Source organism: Ranitomeya variabilis, chromosome 3 (genome assembly GCF_051348905.1).
Source record: "Ranitomeya variabilis isolate aRanVar5 chromosome 3, aRanVar5.hap1, whole genome shotgun sequence".
In the NCBI taxonomy this organism is placed as follows: Eukaryota; Metazoa; Chordata; class Amphibia; order Anura; family Dendrobatidae; genus Ranitomeya; species Ranitomeya variabilis.
In genome coordinates this window covers 22099019-22122743 of record NC_135234.1, presented here as the reverse complement: position 1 = coordinate 22122743, position 23725 = coordinate 22099019, and the positions used below count along the sequence as shown (strand labels likewise).

The following is a 23725-nucleotide window of genomic DNA, read 5'->3' as shown; positions in this document are numbered from 1 at the left end:
CTAGCTGGGAGAGCGGTGATCTAAGGGGCCGTGTAATTCACCAGCCGGGACACCAGCTCTCCATGTTATTAGTGGCTGGAATGATATATGTGAGATATTATCTCTCCTGGTGTTTCTATATTGAAAAAAAGAATGAAATCTATATAATATGGTATTATGTGCTGTATATATAATATATGAGGAATCCCCACCACATACACCGCCCGTTTGTAAGTGACATTATTAAGAAAGAGCAGATGTCGCATTATTATTACCCATGAATATGTTTTATCTGGAGGTCGAGAGAACTCTCGCTTTGTCCAGGCTTTTTATTCATATTTCGATACTTTTTTTTACATTAATGCTACATATATTTATTTCATATCTATCGTTTATGTATTTATTCTGGCTCCGATCTATCTATAATGTATCTATATTATATGTCTATCTTTTATATCTATATTATGTATCTATAATCTTTGTTACAGAAACCTTTGTTTGCAGTTACAGAGGTCAGACGCTTCCTGTGGTTCTTGACCAGGTTTGCACACACTGCAGCAGGGATATTGGCCCCCTCCTCCATACTGATCTTCTCCAGATCTTTCAGGTTTCGGGGCTGTTGCTGTGTAACATTGAGTTTCAGCTCCTCCGAAGATTTTCTATTGGGTGCAGGTCTGGAGACTTGCTAGGCCACTACAGCACCTTTAAATGGTTTTTATGGAGCCCCTCCTTAGTTGCCCTGGTTGTGTGTTTCTGGAAGACCCAGCCACGACCCATCTTCAATGCTCTTACTGAGGGAAGGAGGTTGTTGGCCAAAATCTCACTATACATGACTCCATCCATCCTCCATTTAATACAGTGCAGTCATCCTGTCCACATTGCAGAAAAGCACTCCCAAAAGTATGATGTTTCCCCCACCATGCTTCACAGTTGGGATGGTGTTCTTGGGGTTGCACTCATCCTTCTTCTAAACAGGGCGAGTGGAGTTGATACCAAAAAGTTCTATTTTGGTCTCATCTGACCACATGACCTTCTCTCATGTCTCCTCTGGATCATCCAGATGGTCATTGGCGAATGTTAAATGGGCCTGGACATGTGCTGAGTGAGCAGGGGGACCTTGTGTGTCCTGCAGGATTTTAATCCATGACGGCGTAGTGTGTTGCTAATGGTAATGTTTGACACTGTGGTCCCAGCTCTCTCCAGGTCATTGACCAGGTCCTCCTGTGTAGTTCTGGGCTGATTCCTTACCTTTCTCAGAATCATCCTTGCTCCACGAGGCGAGATCTCGCATGGAGCCCCAGACCGAAGAAGATTGACAGTCATGTTGTGTTTCTTCCATTTTCTAATAATTGTGCCAACAGTTGTTGCCTTCTCACCAAGCTGCTTGTCTGTTGTCCTGTAGCACATCCCAGCCTTGTGCAGGTCTGCAATTTTGTCCCTGGTGTCCTTAGACAACTCTTTGGTCTTGGCCATGGTGGGGAGGTTGGAGTGTGATTGAGTGTGTGGACAGGGGTCTTTTATACAGGTAACGAGTTCACACAGGTGCAATTAATACAGGTAATGAGTGCAGAGTAGGAGGCTTCTTACAGAAAAACTAACAGGTCTGTGAGAGACAGAATTCTTGCTGGTTGGTCGCTGATCACATAGTTATTTTATGCAGTAAAACGCAAATTAATTATGTAAAAATCCTATAATGTGATTCTCTGGATTTCTTGTAGATTCTGTCTCTCACAAGTGAAGTGTACCTACGATTAAGATTACAGATCTCTCCATTCTTTGTAGGTGGGAAAACTGCAAAATCGGCAGCGGATCAAATACTTATTTCCCCACTGTGTATATTCTATATCAATCTACTATGTATCTATCTATCTATCTATCTATCTACAGGTCCTTCTCAAAAAATTAGCATATAGTGTTAAATTTCATTATTTACCATAATGTAATGATTACAATTAAACTTTCATATATTATAGATTCATTATCCACCAACTGAAATTTGTCAGGTCTTTTATTGTTTTAATACTGATGATTTTGGCCTACAACTCCTGATAACCCAAAAAACCTGTCTCAATAAATTAGCATATCAAGAAAAGGTTCTCTAAACGACCTATTACCCTAATCTTCTGAATCAACTAATTAACTCTAAACACATGCAAAAGATACCTGAGGCTTTTAAAAACTCCCTGCCTGGTTCATTACTCAAAACCCCCATCATGGGTAAGACTAGCGACCTGACAGATGTCAAGAAGGCCATCATTGAGACCCTCAAGCAAGAGGGTAAGACCCAGAAAGAAATTTCTCAACAAATAGGCTGTTCCCAGAGTGCTGTATCAAGGCACCTCAATGGTAAGTCTGTTGGAAGGAAACAATGTGGCAGAAAACGCTGTACAACGAGAAGAGGTGACCGGACCCTGAGGAAGATTGTGGAGAAGGACCGATTCCAGACCTTGGGGAACCTGAGGAAGCAGTGGACTGAGTCTGGTGTGGAAACATCCAGAGCCACCGTGCACAGGAAATGGGCTACAGGTGCCGCATTCCCCAGGTAAACAGCGGCAGTAGCGCCTGACCTGGGCTACAGAGAAGCAGCACTGGACTGTTGCTAAGTGGTCCCAAGTACTTTTTTCTGATGAAAGCAAATTTTGCATGTCATTCGGAAATCAAGGTGCCAGAGTCTGGAGGAAGACTGGGGAGAAGGAAATGCCAAAATGCCTGAAGTCCAGTGTCAAGTACCCAGTCAGTGATGGTGTGGGGTGCCATGTCAGCTGCTGGTGTTGGTCCACTGTGTTTCATCAAGGGCAGGGTCAATGCAGCTAGCTATCAGGAGATTTTGGAGCACTTCATGCTTCCATCGGCTGAAATGCTTTATGGAGATGAAGATTTCATTTTTCAGCACGACCTGGCACCTGCTCACAGTGCCAAAACCACTGGTAAATGGTTTACTGACCATGGTATTACTGTGCTCAATTGGCCTGCCAACTCTCCTGACCTGAACCCCATAGAGAATCTGTGGGATATTGTGAAGAGAAAGTTGAGAGACGCAAGACCCAACACTCTGGATGAGCTTAAGGCCGCTATTGAAGCATCCTGGGCCTCCATAACATCTCAGCAGTGTCACAGGCTGATTGCCTCCATGCCACGCCGCATTGAAGCAGTCATTTCTGCCAAAGGATTCCCGACCAAGTATTGAGTGCATAACTGAACATTATTATTTGATGTTTTTTTTGTTTGTTATTAAAAAACACTTTTATTTGATTGGACGGGTGAAATATGCTAATTTATTGAGACAGGTTTTTTGGGTTATCAGGAGTTGTATGCCAAAATCATCAGTATTAAAACAATAAAAGACCTGACAAATTTCAGTTGGTGGATAATGAATCTATAATATATGAAAGTTTAATTGTAATCATTACATTATGGTAAATAATGAAATTTAACACTATATGCTAATTTTTTGAGAAGGACCTGTATCTATCTATCTATCTATCTATCTATCTATCTATCTATCTATATATATATATAGTTAATGTATACACACACACACAAAAATATATAACCTATCTATATCTGCCCGTCCCATATTCATCCTTCTATCTATCACTGTCTCATGTCTAAATATATTACTAAATGCAAAGCGGGTGTCACCAATATCACAGAGAGCACAGCGAGACCGCGAGAACACAGAAAGTACAAGATGCATAGAAACATCAGTGTCAAATATATCCTATTATTTATTATCTATCTATCATCTATTATCCATCTATGTATTATATATCTATTATCTATCTATTATTTATTATCTATCTATCTATTTATTATCTATCTATTATCTATCTATCAGTGACAATCAGACATTATGTTGTATCTTCTATTCTTATTACAATCGGTAAATCCCGCACCGCACTCCCCTGGTGGGATTCATTACGGCCCCCGGTGGGATTCATACGGCCCCCGGTGGGATTCATACGGCCCCCGGTGGGATTCATTACGGCCCCCGGTGGGATTCATACGGCCCCCGGTGGGATTCATACGGCCCCCGGTGGGATTCATTACGGCCCCCGGTGGGATTCATACGGCCCCCGGTGGGATTCATACGGCCCCCGGTGGGATTTATACGGCCCCCGGTGGGATTCATTACGGCCCCTGGTGGGATTCATTACGGCCCCCGGTGGGATTCATACGGCCCCCGGTGGGATTCATTACGGCCCCCGGTGGGATTCATACGGCCCCCGGTGCTCCCTGTGATCAGCGCTGACCTCTGGCACATCACGTTTTGCATTAGTGATGACGCCGGGCGCAGCGGTGATTATAACACTGATTATAGATTATAACCAGCCCCGTCTGTCGCTATATACAATATATATCACATTATATTATATTCTTACACCCGCAGCGGTTTTTTGTTTTTATGTTTCAGATTCGTCTTTGGTGATGAAATCCCCTTTGAGCCGAGACCACAAGCAGCAAACAATGGTTGGGGTTGTGTCTCCGTCAGCAGAGCGGGGGACTCGCAGCGACAGTCACACTTTCCGCTGGGCTAGTGGAAAGTGACTATGACCCAATCCAGGGAGGCCGGCGGCACAGCGGAGTCTCCTCCAGATCTGCAGCACAGAAGACACTGGCAGATGTAGCAGAGCCAACTTCATCATTTGTACTTTTTTATAAAGGTTTTTTTTTCCCCTTTTTTTGCATTTTGCGCTGCCCCCGCAGGCGTCCTTTTTATAGGGTCGGCTGAAGTCACATGAACTTTCGCTGTGATTTCCCCGGAGAAATAGAAGCCCTGGTAATCTAAATGCATGAGCTGCGCAGGATCCTCACTTGTATTCCTGACGGCGGATTATCAGTCTTCCCCATCACTGCCGCCGCTGACATATAACTTAAGTATCAAGGAGGAGAGAGACATTTTCTAGTTTTCTAGTATTCACTAAATGTCTGGAAATAGAAGCCCCAAAGTCGCCCTGAAGTTTTTTTTATTTCATATTTAACCCTTTCACGGTCCCGAATTTGGCGCCCCTGTGGGTCACTACCCAATACCCAGCGTTTGTTCTTTCCTGTTCTATCTGTGTATCATTTCTCAATGTTGCTCTTCATGACCCAGTAGCTCTGGATGAGCAGTTATGAGTTTTGGACCAATAATTCACCAGCGTTAAGTCCTGGGGGGTGATAAATCTGGAAATAGGGGAGCAGATCTCATCTAGGGTCAGCTGTAGAGAGACATTTGTCTGTTATCGTGAGCTGACGTGTGCCCACTCCTGCCTGCTGACGTCATCCCGAAAGTACATATGCTGCACATTACATGGGAGTTCCCTCCTTCCCGTATACGTAGGAGAAGGAAACATAAGAAAATGTCCCGATAGTGATGAGAAACTGAACAGAATAGAAAGGAGTTGGATCTCCCTCCCCCTATATTTCAAAAGCTCCATCCTAATATTTGCCATATAGTCAGAAAAAGTAAAAATCCAACATACATGAATACATACAGTATAATGGGCCCCACATAGTTCTCAATACAGTCTAATGGCCTCACATAATGCACCATACAGTATAACGGCCGCACATACTGCTCAATACAATATAATAGCCCAACATAGTGCTCCATACAGTATAATGGCCTCACATAGTGCTCCATGCAGTATAATGGCCTCAGACAGTGCTCAATATAGTATAATGATCCCACATAATGCACCATAGAGTCTAGTGACCCCACATAGTGCTCTATACAGTATAATGGCCCCAAATAGTCCTCCCTCCATACAGTATAATGGCCTCACATAATGCTTCATACAGTATAATGGGCTCCACATAGTGCTCCATACAGTATAATGGCCTCAGACAGTGCTCAATATAGTATAATGATCCCACATAATGCACCATACAGTCTAGTGACCCCACATAGTGCTCTATACAGTATAATGGCCCCAAATAGTCCTCCCTCCATACAGTATAATGGCCTCACATAATGCTTCATACAGTATAATGGCCTCACATAGTGCTCCATGCAGTATAATGGCCTCACATAATACCCCATACAGTATAATGTCCTCACATAGTGCTCCATACAGTATAATGGGCTCCACACAGTGCTCCATACAGTATAATGGGCTCCACATAGTGCTCCATACAGTATAATGGCCTCAGACAGTGCTCAATATAGTATAACTAGACTGTGGCCCGATTCTAACGCATCGGGTATTCTAGAATATGCATGTCCCCGTAGTATATGGACAATGATGATTCCAGAATTCACGGCAGACTGTGCCCGTCACTGATTGGTCGAGGCAACCTTTTTGACATCATCGTCGCCATGGCAACCATTATGACATCTATGTCGATACTGTGCTCGTCGCTGATTGGTCGAGGCGAATTCGCGGCAGACTGTGCCCGTCGCTGATTGGTCGAGGCAACCTTTATGACATCATCGTCGCCATGCTGTGCCCGTGGCTGATTGGTCGAGGCCCAGGCGGCCTCGACCAATCAGAGACACGGGATTTCCAGGACAGACAGACAGACAGAAAAACCCTTAGACAATTATATATATAGATGATCCCACATAATGCACCATACAGTCTAGTGACCCCTCATAGTGCTCTATACAGTATATTGGCCTCACATAATGCTCCATACAGTATAATGTCCTCACATAATGCCCCATACAGTATAATGGGCTCCACATAGTGCTCCATACAGTATAATGGCCCCATATAGTGCTTCATACAGTATAATGGGCTCCACATAGTGCTCCATACAGTATAATGGGCCCCACATAATGCACCATACAGTATAATGGCCTCACATAGTGCTCAATACAATATAATAGCCCCACATAGTGCTCCATACAGTATAATGGCCCAACATAGTGCTCCATACAGTATAATGGCCTCACAAAGTGCTCAATACAATATAATGGCCCACATAGTGTTTCATACAGTATAATGGCCTCACATAGCGCTCCATACAGTATAATGGCCCCACATAGTGCTCCTTACAGTATATTGGCCCCACAGTGTTCTATACAATATAATGGGCCGAACATAATGCACTATACAGTATAATGGCCCCACATAGTGCTCCATTTAGTATAATGGTCCCATATAGTGCTCCATACAGCATAATGGGCCCCACATAGTGCTCCATACAGTATAATGGGCCCCACATAGTGCTCCATACAGTATAATGGCCCCACATAGTTATCCATATAGTATAATGGCCTCAGACAGTGTTCCATAGTGTAACAGGCCCCACATAGTGCTCCATACAGTATAATGGACCCCACATAGTGCTCAATAGAATATAATGTCCCCACACAGTGCTCCATACAGTATAATGGCCCCCACATAGTGCTCCATGCAGTATAACGGCCCTACTGAATGCCTTGTACTTCAGTGTCTTAATCAGTGGTGGTCGGGCTCAGCCTCCTCACCTCGGCCGTGTCTCAGATGAGGTTCAGATTTCTCTATCCTAGGCGCTAAGTATGTTGGGTGCATATAAAGGGGTCCAACCATTGGTAATGTGGGATTCCGGGAAACTGTCCCTAACGTGTGTGAGAAGATGGAAACAGATACACAGGTGGGATGCTTCCTTCTGGAAGACAGCTACCTTGCGTATATTTTTCCCAGAGTGCATTGCTTTTTCCTGCATTTCCTCAATGTGTATCAGTGCCACAAGCAAATGTATACAAGATATGATAGTGAGTTGAGAACTCCGGCAGCGTGACCCTGCTCTTATCTCTGGTGGGCAGGATGGGGTTAACATGTCTCACTTGCTTTGAGTTCATGTTGCAACATCAAAGTCAGAAACTGGGTTGTCAGCGGTGACCTAAAAAAAAACCTGAATGCACATAAACATTTATTCCATCACTTGCATTTGCTTGATGATCCCTGTGAGAGAGGATTCCTGCCTAATGCACCAGAATCATGGAAGACTATAAAGGCTGCAATCTAATACTCGGCCACTAGGGGGCGGTAATACAGGATACAACTCAGGATCACTACAGGATCAGTAATGTAATGTACAAAGTGATTGCACCAGCAGAATAGTGAGTGCAGCTCTGGGGTATAATACAGGATGTAACACAGGATCAGTAATGTAATGTATGTACACAGTGACTGCACCAGCAGAATAGTGAGTGCAGCTCTGGGGTATAATACAGGAGGTAACACAGGATCAGTAATGTAATGTATGTACACAGTGACTGCACCAGCAGAATAGTGAGTGCAGCTCTGGGGTATAATACAGGAGGTAACTCAGGATCAGTAATGTAATGTATGTACACAGTGACTGCACCAGCAGAATAGTGAGTGCAGCTCTGGGGTATAATACAGGAGGTAACACAGGATCAGTAATGTAATGTATGTACACAGTGACTGCACCAGCAGAATAGTGAGTGCAGCTCTGGGGTATAATACAGGATGTAACTCAGGATCAGTAATGTAATGTATGTACACAGTGACTGCACCAGCAGAATAGTGAGTGCAGCTCTGGGGTATAATACAGGATGTAACTCAGGATCAGTAATGTAATGTATGTACACAGTGACTGCACCAGCAGAATAGTGAGTGCAGCTCTGGGATATAATACAGGATGTAACTCAGGATCAGTAATATAATGTATGTACACAGTGACTGCACCAGCAGAATAGTGAGTGCAGCTCTGGAGTATAATACAGGATGTAACTCAGGATCAGTAATGTAATGTATGTACACAGTGACTGCACCAGCAGAATAGTGAGTGCAGCTCTGGAGTATAATACAGGATGTAACTCAGGATCAGTAATGTAATGTATGTACACAGTGACTGCACCAGCAGAATAGTGAGTGCAGCTCTGGGGTATAATACAGGATGTAACTCAGGATCAGTAATATAATGTATGTACACAGTGACTGCACCAGCAGAATAGTGAGTGCAGCTCTGGAGTATAATACAGGATGTAACTCAGGATCAGTAATGTAATGTATGTACACAGTGACTGCACCAGCAGAATAGTGAGTGCAGCTCTGGGGTCTAATACAGGATGTAACTCAGGATCAGTAATGTAATGTATGTACACAGTGACTGCACCAGCAGAATAGTGAGTGCAGCTCTGGGGTATAATACAGGATGTAACTCAGGATCAGTAATGTAATGTATGTACACAGTGACTGCACCAGCAGAATAGTGAGTGCAGCTCTGGGGTCTAATACAGGATGTAACTCAGGATCAGTAATGTAATGTATGTACACAGTGACTGCACCAGCAGAATAGTGAGTGCAGCTCTGGGGTATAATACAGGATGTAACTCAGGATCAGTAATGTAATGTATGTACACAGTGACTGCACCAGCAGAATAGTGAGTGCAGCTCTGGGGTATAATACAGGATGTAACTCAGGATCAGTAATGTAATGTATGTACACAGTGACTGCACCAGCAGAATAGTGAGTGCAGCTCTGGAGTATAATACAGGATGTAACTCAGGATCAGTAATGTAATGTATGTACACAGTGACTGCACCAGCATAATAGTGAGTGCAGCTCTGGAGTATAATACAGGATGTAACTCAGGATCAGTAATGTAATGTATGTACACAGTGACTGCACCAGCAGAATAGTGAGTGCAGCTCTGGGGTCTAATACAGGATGTAACTCAGGATCAGTAATGTAATGTATGTACACAGTGACTGCACCAGCAGAATAGTGAGTGCAGCTCTGGGGTATAATACAGGATGTAACTAAGGATCAGTAATGTAATGTAATGTACACAGTGACTGCACCAGCAGAATAGTGAGCGCAGCTCTGGGGTATAATACAGGATGTAACTCGGGATCAGTAATGTAATGTATGTACACAGTGACTGCACCAGCAGAATAGTGAGTGCAGCTCTGGGGTATAATACAGGATGTAACTAAGGATCAGTAATGTAATGTAATGTACACAGTGACTGCACCAGCAGAATAGTGAGCGCAGCTCTGGGGTATAATACAGGAGGTAACTCAGGATCAGTAATGTAATGTATGTACACAGTGACTGCACCAGCAGAATAGTGAGTGCAGCTCTGGGGTATAATACAGGATGTAACTAAGGATCAGTAATGTAATGTAATGTACACAGTGACTGCACCAGCAGAATAGTGAGCGCAGCTCTGGGGTATAATACAGGATGTAACTCAGGATCAGTAATGTAATGTATGTACACAGTGACTGCACCAGCAGAATAGTGAGTGCAGCTCTGGGGTATAATACAGGATGTAACTCAGGATCAGTAATGTAATGTATGTACACAGTGACTGCACCAGCAGAATAGTGAGTGCAGCTCTGGAGTATAATACAGGATGTAACTCAGGATCAGTAATGTAATGTATGTACACAGTGACTGCAGCAGCAGAATAGTGAGTGTAAAAAGCAGAAAGTTTGTCAAATTGTCAGAAAGCCTCATACATTTTCTATGTTGTTGTTTCAAACAATTTGTTTCTTTAAAATCCATTCCCTGTTCTCAGTCCTCAGGGTGACGATCTCCTCATGTAACACTGGATACAGATGATTGCTCCTCGCTCTGACGTCCTCTGCATTTAGCCTTGTCACAGACATTCAATAATAATATCAGACACTACCTTGTCCCTTCTGTGATATTACACATGGCGATGAGGGCCGGGACACCACCGACCGCTGATCAATAGGAGAACAATCAACAGCGACAAGACGAACACCGCAGTCAATAAAGTCACTTCTATTCCCACCAAGTGCAGACAATAAGGAGACATTACTCAGCATTGTCACACTGTCACCTCCACTCACAGCCTGGAGGCACCGACTGCGCCAACACCACATCCACTGCAATAAGCACAATGTCTAAAATCCCAGATACACGTCCTCTACCTATTATCATTACAGATATTTATGGTATTCTCATCTCATGGGCAGAATCATAGACGTGCAATCCGGACAATGCCGACCATTACCATTATCTGTGAGCACATAAGTCCTACATTACATTGTAAACATGTTTATTAAGTAGGCTCATCATCCATCAATAATACTGCCCCCTATGTACAAGAATATAACTACTATAATACTGCCCCTATGTACAAGAATATAACTACTATAATACTGCTCCTATGTACAAGAATATAACTACTATAATACTGCCCCTATGTACAAGAATATAACTACTATAATACTGCTCCTATGTACAAGAATATAACTACTATAATACTGCTCCTATGTACAAGAATATAACTACTATAATACTGCTCCTATATACAAGAATATAACTACTATAATACTGCTCCTATGAACAAGAATATAACTACTATAATACTGCCCTTATGTACAAGAATATAACTACTATAATACTGCCCCCATGTACAAGAATATATCTACTATAATACTGCCCCCTATGTACAAGAATATAACTACTATAATACTGCCCCTATGTACAAGAATATAACTACTATAATACTGCTCCTATATACAAGAATATAACTGCTATAACACTGCCCCTATGTACAAGAATATAACTACTATAATACTGCCCCTATGTACAATAATATAACTACTATAATACTGCCCCTATGTACAAGAATATAACTACTATAATACTGCTCCTATATACAAGAATATAACTACTATAATACTGCTCCTATGTACAAGAATATAACTACTATAATACTGTCCCCTATGTACAAGAATATAAGTACTATAATACTGCCCCTATGTACAAGAATATAACTACTATAATACTGCCCCTATGTACAAGAATATAACTACTATAATACTGCTCCTATATACAAGAATATAACTACTATAATACTGCCCCTATGTACAAGAATAAAACTACTATAATACTGCCCCTATGTACAAGAATATAACTACTATAATACTGCTCCTACATACAAGAATATAACTGCTATAACACTGCCCCTATGTACAAGAATATAACTACTATAATACTGCCCCTATGTACAAGAATATAACTACTATAATACTGCTCCTGTGTACAAGAATATAACTACTATAATACTGCCCCTATATACAAGAATATAACTACTATAATACTGCTCCTATGTACAAGAATATAACTACTATAATACTGCCCCTATGTACAAGAATATAACTACTATAATACTGCTCCTGTGTACAAGAATATAACTACTATAATACTGCCCCTATGTACAAGAATATAACTACTATAATACTGCTCCTATATACAAGAATATAACTACTATAATACTGTCCCCTATGTTCAGGAATATAACTACTATAATACTGCCTCCTATGTACAAGAATATAACTACTATAATACTGCTCCTGTGTACAAGAATATAACTACTATAATACTGCTCCTATATACAAGAATATAACTACTATAATACTGTCCCCTATGTTCAGGAATATAACTACTATAATACTGCCTCCTATGTACAAGAATATAACTACTATAATACTGCCCCTATGTACAGGAATATAACTACTATAATACTGCTCCTATGTACAAGAATATAACTACTATAATATAGCCATCTTATACTATCTATCCCTTCTTCTGACGCTTGCTGACCTCTGTAGTGCCTCTGTTCGCAGTGAGGCTGTGTACGCTGTAGGTGTGGAGACAAGTCCTCACAGTATGTGACAGTGGACGCCGTACTCTCTTCCTGCAGTATACAGGATTACACTCTGATGATCAGGTCGGTGTTTAGCGGTAGGAATACATTTTCAGGAGTTGGCCGTATTAATATTCATTTGATTTTAGATCAGTCTTGTAAGACCTGGAATATTTCGGCCGCAGTAACAAGCCCTGAATTGTTGTTGTGCTCGGCGCCCGCTCGCTCTTGTTTGCAGGTATTGGCTCGTTTATGTGACCGGGATCAGACGGTGATAGAAGAGTATTGGCCAATTACCGTATGTGCCGGGTTTATTCTAGATCTGTTACAGAAATGTCTGTGGTCGGTATATAAATAAGATATTCACATTGTCATAGGCGAGTGGATTTGGAAGTGAACAACCTCTTAGGATGTCACATCCAGACAACAGCTATGGAAATCTGTCCTCAGCCACTGGCATGGCCTTCTTCTCTCTCCTGAAAAAAAAATTATAGTGGATATAGAAAGTCTACACACCCTTGTTAAAATGCCAGACTTGTGTCAGATTAAAAAAATATATACCAAGAAGAATCAATTCAGAATTTACATTGTTAATCCTATGGAAAGTTTCGCTGTTCTAGGAAGATTTTCTTGACATTTTCTTGAATTTTACTTGCTATGCCATAGTCTGTAATCAGCTGACAACACAGCAAAGGGATATCATTGTTGAAAGCTATCACTCGGGTGGGGTACTAAAGATTTTCCCTTCCCAAAATGTTAAAAATACCTTAAAACCCTCTGGAGACATCATCAAGAAGTGGCTTGAGTTTGTCACAGCAATTACATTACCTAGAACTGGACATCCTTCAAAATTTATGAAGAGACAAAAAGAATTGGTCTGGGATGCAATAAAGAGGCCTAAAGCAACATTAATAGAGCTGTAGGAATTTCGGGCAAGTGCTGGTTGCGTACTGCACGTGACAACAATCTACCATATTCTTCATAGGTCCAGCCTGTGAGGTAGAGGGGAGACGGAAACATTTTCTTAAAGAAAAATATCCAAGCCCTGCTATGTTTTGCCAAATCCTACAACAAGTCTGCCATAAGCAGGTTGGAGTGTGTGCTTTGGTCTGATGTAATTACAAAAGCCAACACTGTGAATCACCAAAAACACCATCCCCACAGTGAGGCAAGGTGGAGGCAGTATTGTGCTTTCGGTCAGTTTTTTCAGCTGCTGGAACTGAGGCTTTAGTCAAGGTGGAGGGAACTATGAACAGTTCAAAATATCAGTCAATTTTGTATCAAAACCTTCAGGCATGTGCTAAAAAGCTGAAGATGAAGAAGAATTTCATTTTTTCAGAACAATAATGGCCCTAAGTGACCTCCAAAATCAGCAAAAGAATGACTGTGGCAGAAAACGATTGAGGCTTTGGAATGGCTAGGCCAGGCCCAGACCAATCCGAACAAAAATCTCTGAATGACCTGAAGAGGGCGCTGTACACAGGAGATGCCCCCGCAGTCTGACCGATGTGGAGCTACTAGAAGAAACAGCAGGTAACGATCACCAATTCTAGATGTGCCATGTCATTGACTCCGACCCCCAAAAACCTGAATGCATTCAGAAACTCAAAAAAGTCATAGTTTACAGGTGTGCATATTTATGCAACTTTTTAGTTATTTATTTTTGTTTTCCCACCTGAAAAGATTTGTATTTATTTGTCAATAGATTTGCACAGATTATGGGCGACATTAACCCCTTCCCGACATATGATGGACTTGGTACATCATGGTGACCGCATGGGCACAGGAATGGGAGCCGGGAGCTCGGCTGCATTGATAGCCGAGCCCCGACTGTCACAGCCAGGGGTGATGCTCGCACTGCTCCCGGCTGTTCAATCCTCTGAATGTCAACATAAAGAACAAAAAAAAGACACAATAAATGTGTACATTTATACATAAACAAAAATAAACAACAAACAAAAAAAGTACACATATTTGGTCCAGAACGACCCGACCTATAAAACTGTCCCGCTAGTTAATCCCGTTAGTGAATAACGTTAAAAAAAATAAAAATAGCGGCTAAACACAATAATGTTTCATCACATAGAAAAATTATAGCTATCAAAATATCATGATGCAAAAACTTTGTTTTGCAAAAAAAGCATCTTTTAGTGTGTGACAGCAGCCAAACATAAATACCGTACGTGATTCAGACAGAACCAACGGCGGCAGATTCCCTATGATGAGGCAGATGGAGGCACTGTGGACGCCGTCTGACCTGTGATCTGGCAGTGTCCGTCTTTTTAGGCGTGCTGGGCACTACAACGTACTGGGAACTACAACGTACTGGGAACTACAACGTACTGGGAACTACAACGTACTGGGAACTACAACGCACTGGGAACTACAACGTACTGGGCACTACAACGTACTGGGCACTACAACGTACTGGGAACTACAACGTACTGGGAACTACAACGTACTGGGAACTACAACGCACTGGGAACTACAACGCACTGGGAACTACAACGCACTGGGCACTACAATGCACTGGGCACTACAACGTACTGGGCACTACAACGTACTGGGAACTACAACGCACTGGGAACTACAATGTACTGGGAACTACAACGTACTGGGCACTACAACGTACTGGGAACTACAACGCACTGGGAACTACAATGTACTGGGAACTACAACGTACTGGGCACTACAACGTACTGGGCATTACAACGTACTGGGCACTACAACATACTGGGAACTACAACGTACTGGGCACTACCACGTACTGGGCACTACAACGTACTGGACACTACATCGTTATGGGCACTACAACGTACTGGGCATTACAACGTACTGGACACTACATCGTTATGGGCACTACAACGTACTGGGCACTACAACGCACTGGGAACTACAACGCACTGGGAACTACAACGTACTGGGAACTACAACGTACTGGGAACTACAACGTACTGGGCACTACAATGTACTGGGCACTACAACGTACTGGACACTACAAAGTACTGGGCATTACAACGCACTGGGAACTACAACGTACTGGGAACTACAACGTACTGGGCACTACAAGGTACTGGGCACTACAAGGTGCTGGGCACTACAATGTACTGGGAACTACAACGTACTGGGAACTACAACGTACTGGGAACTACAACGTACTGGGCACTACAACGTACTGGGCATTACAACGTACTGGGCACTACAACGTACTGGGAACTACAACGTACTGGGAACTACAACGTACTGGGCACTACAACGTACTGGGAACTACAACGTACTGGGCATTACAACGTACTGGGAACTACAATGTACTGGGCACTACAACGTACTGGGCACTACAACGTACTGGGCATTACAACGTACTGGGCACTACAACGTACTGGGCACTACACTGGCAGATTTGCAATTTTCACTCCACAACATCCACCGCTGCCTGTTTCTTCAAAACATCCATGGAGTAAAGTCATCATTACAACTGTAGATAAATTCTCAGAGGGGTGTAATTTGCTAAATTTGGTCACTTAATGGGGGATCTGCTCTTCTAGCACTTAGGGGCTCTGTATACGGAGTCGGCAAACTATTCTACAATAATTTGCTCTCATGAGTCCCTCCCGAGTCTCGCCGTGTGGCTAAGAACTACAGTACAGACACATTTTGGGTATTTCTACGTTTAGCAGAAATTGTGTGACTTTTTTTTTTGCCATTTTTACCAATTTTCTCCATGTGAAAATGTAAAAATTTGGGGCTAGACAAAAATTTTGTGCTAAAAATTTAATTATTATTTTTTCACTGCCCAATGGTATAACATTTTGTAACACACCAATGATGTCAATATGACCACTGCACCCTTAGATGAATTCATTTGAGGGTGCAGTTTGTAAAATGGGGTCACTTGTGGGGGGTTTCCACTGTTTAGGAACCTCAGGGGCTCTGCAATCTATTTCAGATAATAGCGCTCCAAAAGTTGAATGGCGCTCCTTCCGTTCCTGATCCCTGACGTGCACCCAAACAGTGTTATCCCACCACATATGGGGTATCGGTGTACTTAGGAGAAATTGTACAACAAATTGTATGGTGCAATTTTTCCTGTTACCTTTTGTGAAAAATCTAAATTTGGGACTAAAGCAACATTTTTGTGAGAAAAATTAAAATGTTCATTTTTTCCTTCCACATTGCTTTAATTCCACTGAAGCCCTTAAAGGGTTCATAAACTTCCTGAATGTGGTTTTGAGTATTTTGAGGGGTGCACTTTTTAGAATGTTGTCACTTTGGGACATTTTCTGACACATAGGCCCCTCAAAGTCACTTCAAATGTAACATGGACCCTAGAAAAATTGTTTTTGCAAATTTTTTTGGAAAAATGAAAAATTGCTGATAAAATTTGAACCCTTCTAACATCTTAACAAAAAATATATTATTTTTAAAAAATGACGCAGATGTAAAGTAGACATATGGAAAATGGTACTTATTAATTATTTTGTGTGCTATAACTATCTGTTTTGGGGGCATAAAAATTAAAAGTGATGCAAATTGCTACATTTTCACATTTTTTGGACAAATATTTCGATATTTTAAAAAATAAACGCAAATCGTATTGACCAAAATGTACTGCTAATATGACGTACAATATGTTACAAAAAAAAACAATCTCAAAATCACTGGGATGTAGTGAAGCATTTAGGATTTATTATCTCATAAAGTGGCAGTGGTCAGAAGTGAAAAAATTGGGCCAGTCAGAAAGGTGAAAACAGGCTTCGGAGGTGAAGGGGTTGTGATGGAAAAAGTTCTGAAATCATTCTTCTTGGTAGGATTTTTTTTAATATGTCAAAAACTTGGCATTTTAACAGGGATGTGTAGACTTTTTATATCCACTGTAGATGGATGTACATTGTAGCTGTTGGTTTTTCTCTTTAGTTTTTAGAATTGTTTCGGATTTGATTTACATTGATGGGTCTATGAATCTTTCTCTTTTTGTCCCCCTCCTAGAGGAGTGCTGGGTGATATTGGTGGTCCCCGCTTTACGTTCAGTAATTCTGACATATTCTATCTAACGCTTCTATGCGGTGTAATGATGTGTAGTGATGTACAGTAATGCCAAAGATATGGCTTCTATTTCCCGAGATGTGATAACATCTGTTTAAGTCTCATATACAGTATGATGGGGGGATGAGATTCAGACGAACAGTTCCTGAATTATATCCTGGGATACGAGCACAAGTTGTGCTAAATCGTACTTTGTATGACCTACAGTGCTAAAATAATACAATAATCCAAGGCAGAAATAAACATTTACCAAAGCGTGCCCTAGTACCACTGCCACACAGTGATCAAATAACTCTGCCACATAGTGACCAAAAAGTATTGCCACATAGTGATTAAATAACACTGCAACATAGTGACCAAATAACATTGCCACATAGTGACCAAATAACACTGCCACACAGTGATGAAATAACACTGCCACAGTGACCAAATAACACTGCTACACAGTGACCAAATAACACTGCCACACAGTGATCAAATAACACTGCCACAGTGACCAAATAACACTGCCACAGCGATTAAATAACACTGCCACGTAGTGACCAAATAACACTGCCACGTAGTGACCAAATAGCACTGCCACACAGTGATCAAATAACACTGTCACATAGTGACCAAATAACACTGCCACTCAGTGATCAAATAACACTGCCACAGTGACCAAATAACACTGCTACACAGTGATCAAATAACACTGCCACTCAGTGAACAAATAACATTGCCACACAGTGATCAAATAACACTGCCACATAGTGACCAAATTACACTGCCACATAGTGACGAAATAACACTGCCACATAATGACCAAATAGCACTGCCACATAGTGACCAAATTACTGCCATTCATACTCCTGCTACCAAAATTAGATACTGTAACTGCTCCAAATGCGTGATTTCACTTCTGTCTTATAATAAACGTTATAATATATCCAAATAAATGTAAAAAAATCCCAAAAATTCTACAGTGCCCATAGCTAGATCACAGTACCGATAAGTAAACTACAGTGCCCATAACTACATCACAGTACAGTACCAATAAGTAAACTGCAGTTCCTATAACTACATCACAGTATCGATAAGTAAACTACGGCACTTATAACTACATCACAGTACTAAGTAAACTACAGTGCCCATAACTACATCACAGTATCGATAAGTAAACTACGGCACCTATAACTACATCACAGTACTGATAAGTAAACTACAGTGCCCATAACTACATCACAGTACTGATAAGTAAACTACAGTACCCAGAACTACATCGCAGTACCAATAAATAAACTACAGTACCCATAAGTACATCACAGTATCGACAAGTAAACTACAGTGCCCATAACTACATCACAGTACTGATAAGTAAACTACAGTACCCAGAACTACATCGCAGTACCAATAAATAAACTACAGTACCCATAAGTACATCACAGTATCGACAAGTAAACTACAGTGCCCATAACTACATCACAGTAATGATAAGTAAACTACGGCACCTATAACTACATCACAGTACTGATAATTAAACTATAGTGCCCATAACTACATCACAGTAATAATAAGTAAACGCAACCATAACTACATCACAGTACTGATACGTAAAGTACAGTGGCCTTAACTACATCACAGTACCCAGAAGTAAAAGTAAACTATATTACACATTACACATAACTACATCATAGTACCAAAAAGTAAACTACGGTACCCATAACTACATCACAGTGCCCGTAAGTAAATTTCAGTACTTATAACTATATAACAGTACTGATAAGTAAAGTATGGTGCCCATAACTACATCACAGTACCGAAAAGTGAACTACAGCGCCCATAACTACTTCACAGTACCGATAAGTAAACTATGGCACCCATATCTACATCCCAGTACCCAAAAGTAAAGTACAGTGCCAATAACTACATCACAGTGCCGATAAGTATACTACACCACCCATAACTGCATCACAGTACCGATAAGAAAAGTAAAGTGGCCTTAACTGCAGTATATCACAGTACCCAAAAGTAAAAGTAAACTAAATTACACATAACTACACAGTACCCATACATACATTACAGTACCCATAACTACATTGCAGCACCCATAAGTAAAGTATAGTACCCATAACTACATTACAGTACTGATAAGTAAGCACAGTGGCCTTAACTGCAGTATATCACAGTACCCAAGCGTAAAAGTAAACTACATTACACATAACTACACAGTACCCATACATACATCACATCACCCAAAAGTAAACTATGGTGCCCCTCCATAACTACATCACATAAGTAAGCTACAGGGCCCATAGCTACATCACAGTACCCATAAGTAAGCTACAGGGCCCATAGCTACATCACAGTACCCATAAGTAAGCTACAGGGCCCATAGCTACATCACAGTACCCATAAGTAATCTACAGGGCCCATAGCTATATCACAGTACCCATAAGTAATCTACAGTGCCCATAGCTACATCACAGTACCCATAAGTAATCTACAGTGCCCATAGCTACATCACAGTACCCATAAGTAAGCTACAGGGCCCATAGTTACATCACAGTACCCATAAGTAAGCTACAGGGCCCATAGCTACATCACAGTACCCATAAGTAATCTACAGTGCCCATAGCTACATCACAGTACCCATAAGTAAGCTACAGGGCCCATAGCTACATCACAATACCCATAAGTAATCTACAGGGCCCATAGCTACATTACAGTACCCATAAGTAATCTACAGGGCCCATAGCTACATCACAGTACCCATAAGTAATCTACAGGGCCCATAGCTACATCACAGTACCCATAAGTAATCTACAGGGCCCATAGCTACATCACAGTACCCATAAGTAATCTACAGTGCCCATAGCTACATCACAGTACCCATAAGTAATCTACAGTGCCCATAGCTACATCACAGTACCCATAAGTAAGCTACAGGGCCCATAGCTACATCACAGTACCCATAAGTAAGCTACAGGGCCCATAGCTACATCACAGTACCCATAAGTAATCTACAGTGCCCATAGCTACATCACAGTACCCATAAGTAATCTACAGTGCCCATAGCTACATCACAGTACCCATAAGTAATCTACAGTGCCCATAGCTACATCACAGTACCCATAAGTAAGCTACAGGGCCCATAGCTACATCACAGTACCCATAAGTAAGCTACAGGGCCCATAGCTACATCACAGTACCCATAAGTAATCTACAGTGCCCATAGCTACATCACAGTACCCATAAGTAAGCTACAGGGCCCATAGCTACATCACAATACCCATAAGTAATCTACAGTGCCCATAGCTACATCACAGTACCCATAAGTAAACTACAGTGCCCATAGCTACATTACAGTACCCATAAGTAATCTACAGGGCCCATAGCTACATCACAGTACCCATAAGTAATCTACAGGGCCCATAGCTACATCACAGTACCCATAAGCAATCTACAGTGCCCATAGCTACATCACAGTACCCATAAGTAATCTACAGTGCCCATAGCTACATCACAGTACCCATAAGTAATCTACAGGGCCCATAGCTACATTACAGTACCCATAAGTAATCTACAGGGCCCATAGCTACATCACAGTACCCATAAGTAATCTACAGGGCCCATAGCTACATCACAGTACCCATAAGCAATCTACAGTGCCCATAGCTACATCACAGTACCCATAAGTAATCTACAGTGCCCATAGCTACATCACAGTACCCATAAGTAATCTACAGGGCCCATAGCTACATTACAGTACCCATAAGTAATCTACAGGGCCCATAGCTACATCACAGTACCCATAAGTAAACTACAGTGCCCATAGCTACATCACAGTACCCATAAGTAATCTACAGGGCCCATAGCTACATTACAGTACCCATAAGTAATCTACAGGGCCCATAGCTACATCACAGTACCCATAAGTAATCTACAGTGCCCATAGCTACATCACAGTACCCATAAGTAAACTACAGTGCCCATAGCTACATCACAGTACCCATAAGTAAACTACAGTGCCCATAGCTACATCACAGTACCCATAAGTAATCTACAGGGCCCATAGCTACATCACAGTACCCATAAGTAAACTACAGTGCCCATAGCTACATCACAGTACCCATAAGTAAGCTACAGGGCCCATAGCTACATCACAGTACCCATAAGTAATCTACAGTGCCCATAGCTACATCACAGTACCCATAAGTAATGTACAGTGCACATAGCGTGCACATAGCTACATCACAGTACCCATAAGTAAGCTACAGGGCCCATAGCTACATCACAGTACCCATAAGTAATCTACAGGGCCCATAGCTACATCACAGTACCCATAAGTAATCTACAGTGCCCATAGCTACATCACAGTACCCATAAGTAATCTACAGTGCCCATAGCTACATCACAGTACCCATAAGTAATCTACAGTGCCCATAGCTACATCACAGTACCCATAAGTAATCTACAGTGCCCATAGCTACATCACAGTACCCATAAGTAATCTACAGTGCCCATAGCTACATCACAGTACCCATAAGTAATCTACAGTGCCCATAGCTACATCACAGTACCCATAAGTAATCTACAGTGCCCATAGCTACATCACAGTACCCATAAGTAATCTACAGTGCCCATAGCTACATCACAGTACCCATAAGTAAACTACGGCACCCATACTCCCCATAGGAACATCATTATTACATCAGGGCAAAGAGGACATGACCTACAAAAAAGTGCAGTCCTACAATGCTCCCACACTCATTGTACCCAAAAATCTACATCAAAATAATATTTTATTATTCCAGAGGATAAATCTTACATCTAAATCAGCAGAATTGCACTAAAAAGAGACAAAGGAACCAACGATAGGAAGTTACATGTTCACGACGTCGTGTTCTTTGAACTCATAAATACTTATATTTACAAAACAAACAAACAAAAAAAACGTAAAAAGTATGAAAATTTCAAAACTGTCTCGCGGTCTGGGCCAGGGGGCAAATGACCTTGAGTGTTTTTGTCCATTCTTTCCATCGGATGCGGTGACTTGTGCACCTCCAGACAAGGTGGGTCAGATCGGATCGAAAGGTCGAGTCCACAAATGTAAAATCATAAAATCTAATTAAGGTCAATAGATAGAAAATTTATACAGAATGAGACGTTAAAGCATAAAAAAAAAAGTAACAATTCCTCAAAAAGTTTCAAGAAAGTTTTGACAACTTGTCGGTCTAGATCTTGGGCATTACCTGCAATGGAGAGGTGAGTGTGGAGGGCGGCGGACAGGGCGATCCAGGTGGGCTTCATGGCGAGTCAGGGCCGCTCTTTGTTGTACCGGTCGTCGTCACCTGCTCGGAGCAGAGCTTTCGACGTTTCCACCCACACGGCTCTGCTTCTGAGCTGCACAGGAAGTGGAAGATCTAAGACATCGTATATACGAGCTGCAGCGTACTCACTGGTATATACCGTACTGCATGCACAGCCACAGACCGCACACCGCGGCTCCGCCTGATCTCATGCAGCCAAGAAGCTCATACTAATGTTATCTCCTGGGGTTCTCATAGTAATCCGGAGCTTCTTGGTCTTGACACGGAGGGAGTGGATATTATGTGCACTATACAACATGACTGTGTGCACTGCATGGTGGTATTATTTATGCAGTGCACGGCGGTATTATGTGAGGACTATATGGTGGTATTATTTATGTAGTGCAAGGCAGTATTATGTGCGGACTATATAGTGGTATTATTTATGTAGTGTACGGCAGTATTATGTGCGGACTATATAGTGGTATTATTTATGTAGTGCAGGGCAGTATTATGTGATGACTATGTAGTGGTATTATTTATGCAGTGCACGGCAGTATTACGTGAGGACTATATAGAGGTATTATTTATGTAGTGCACAGCAGTATTATGTGCGGACTATATAGTGGTATTATTTATGTAGTGCACGGCAGTTTTATGTGCGGACTATATAGAGGTATTATTTATGTAGTGCACGGCAGTATTAGGTGCTGACTATATAGTGGTATTATTTATGTAGTGTACGGCAGTATTATGTGAGGACTATATAGTGGTATTATTTATGTAGTGCAGGGCAGTATTATGTGCAGACTATATAGTGCTATTATTTATGTAGTGTACGGCA

At 41.7% G+C, this 23725-nt stretch overlaps 1 protein-coding gene across 1 annotated transcript in view; it reads right to left on the bottom strand.

The window, feature by feature from the left end:
• CD247 (CD247 molecule) overlaps positions 1–23069 on the bottom strand; it is a 90768-nt gene extending 67699 nt beyond the window's left edge. The window contains exon 1 of the mRNA XM_077293739.1: positions 22825–23069. Coding sequence (XP_077149854.1) covers positions 22825–22882 — 58 coding nt within the window. The 5' untranslated portion in view covers positions 22883–23069. The remainder of the gene's footprint in view (positions 1–22824) is intronic.
• Between the last annotated feature and the right edge of the window lie 656 nt (positions 23070–23725).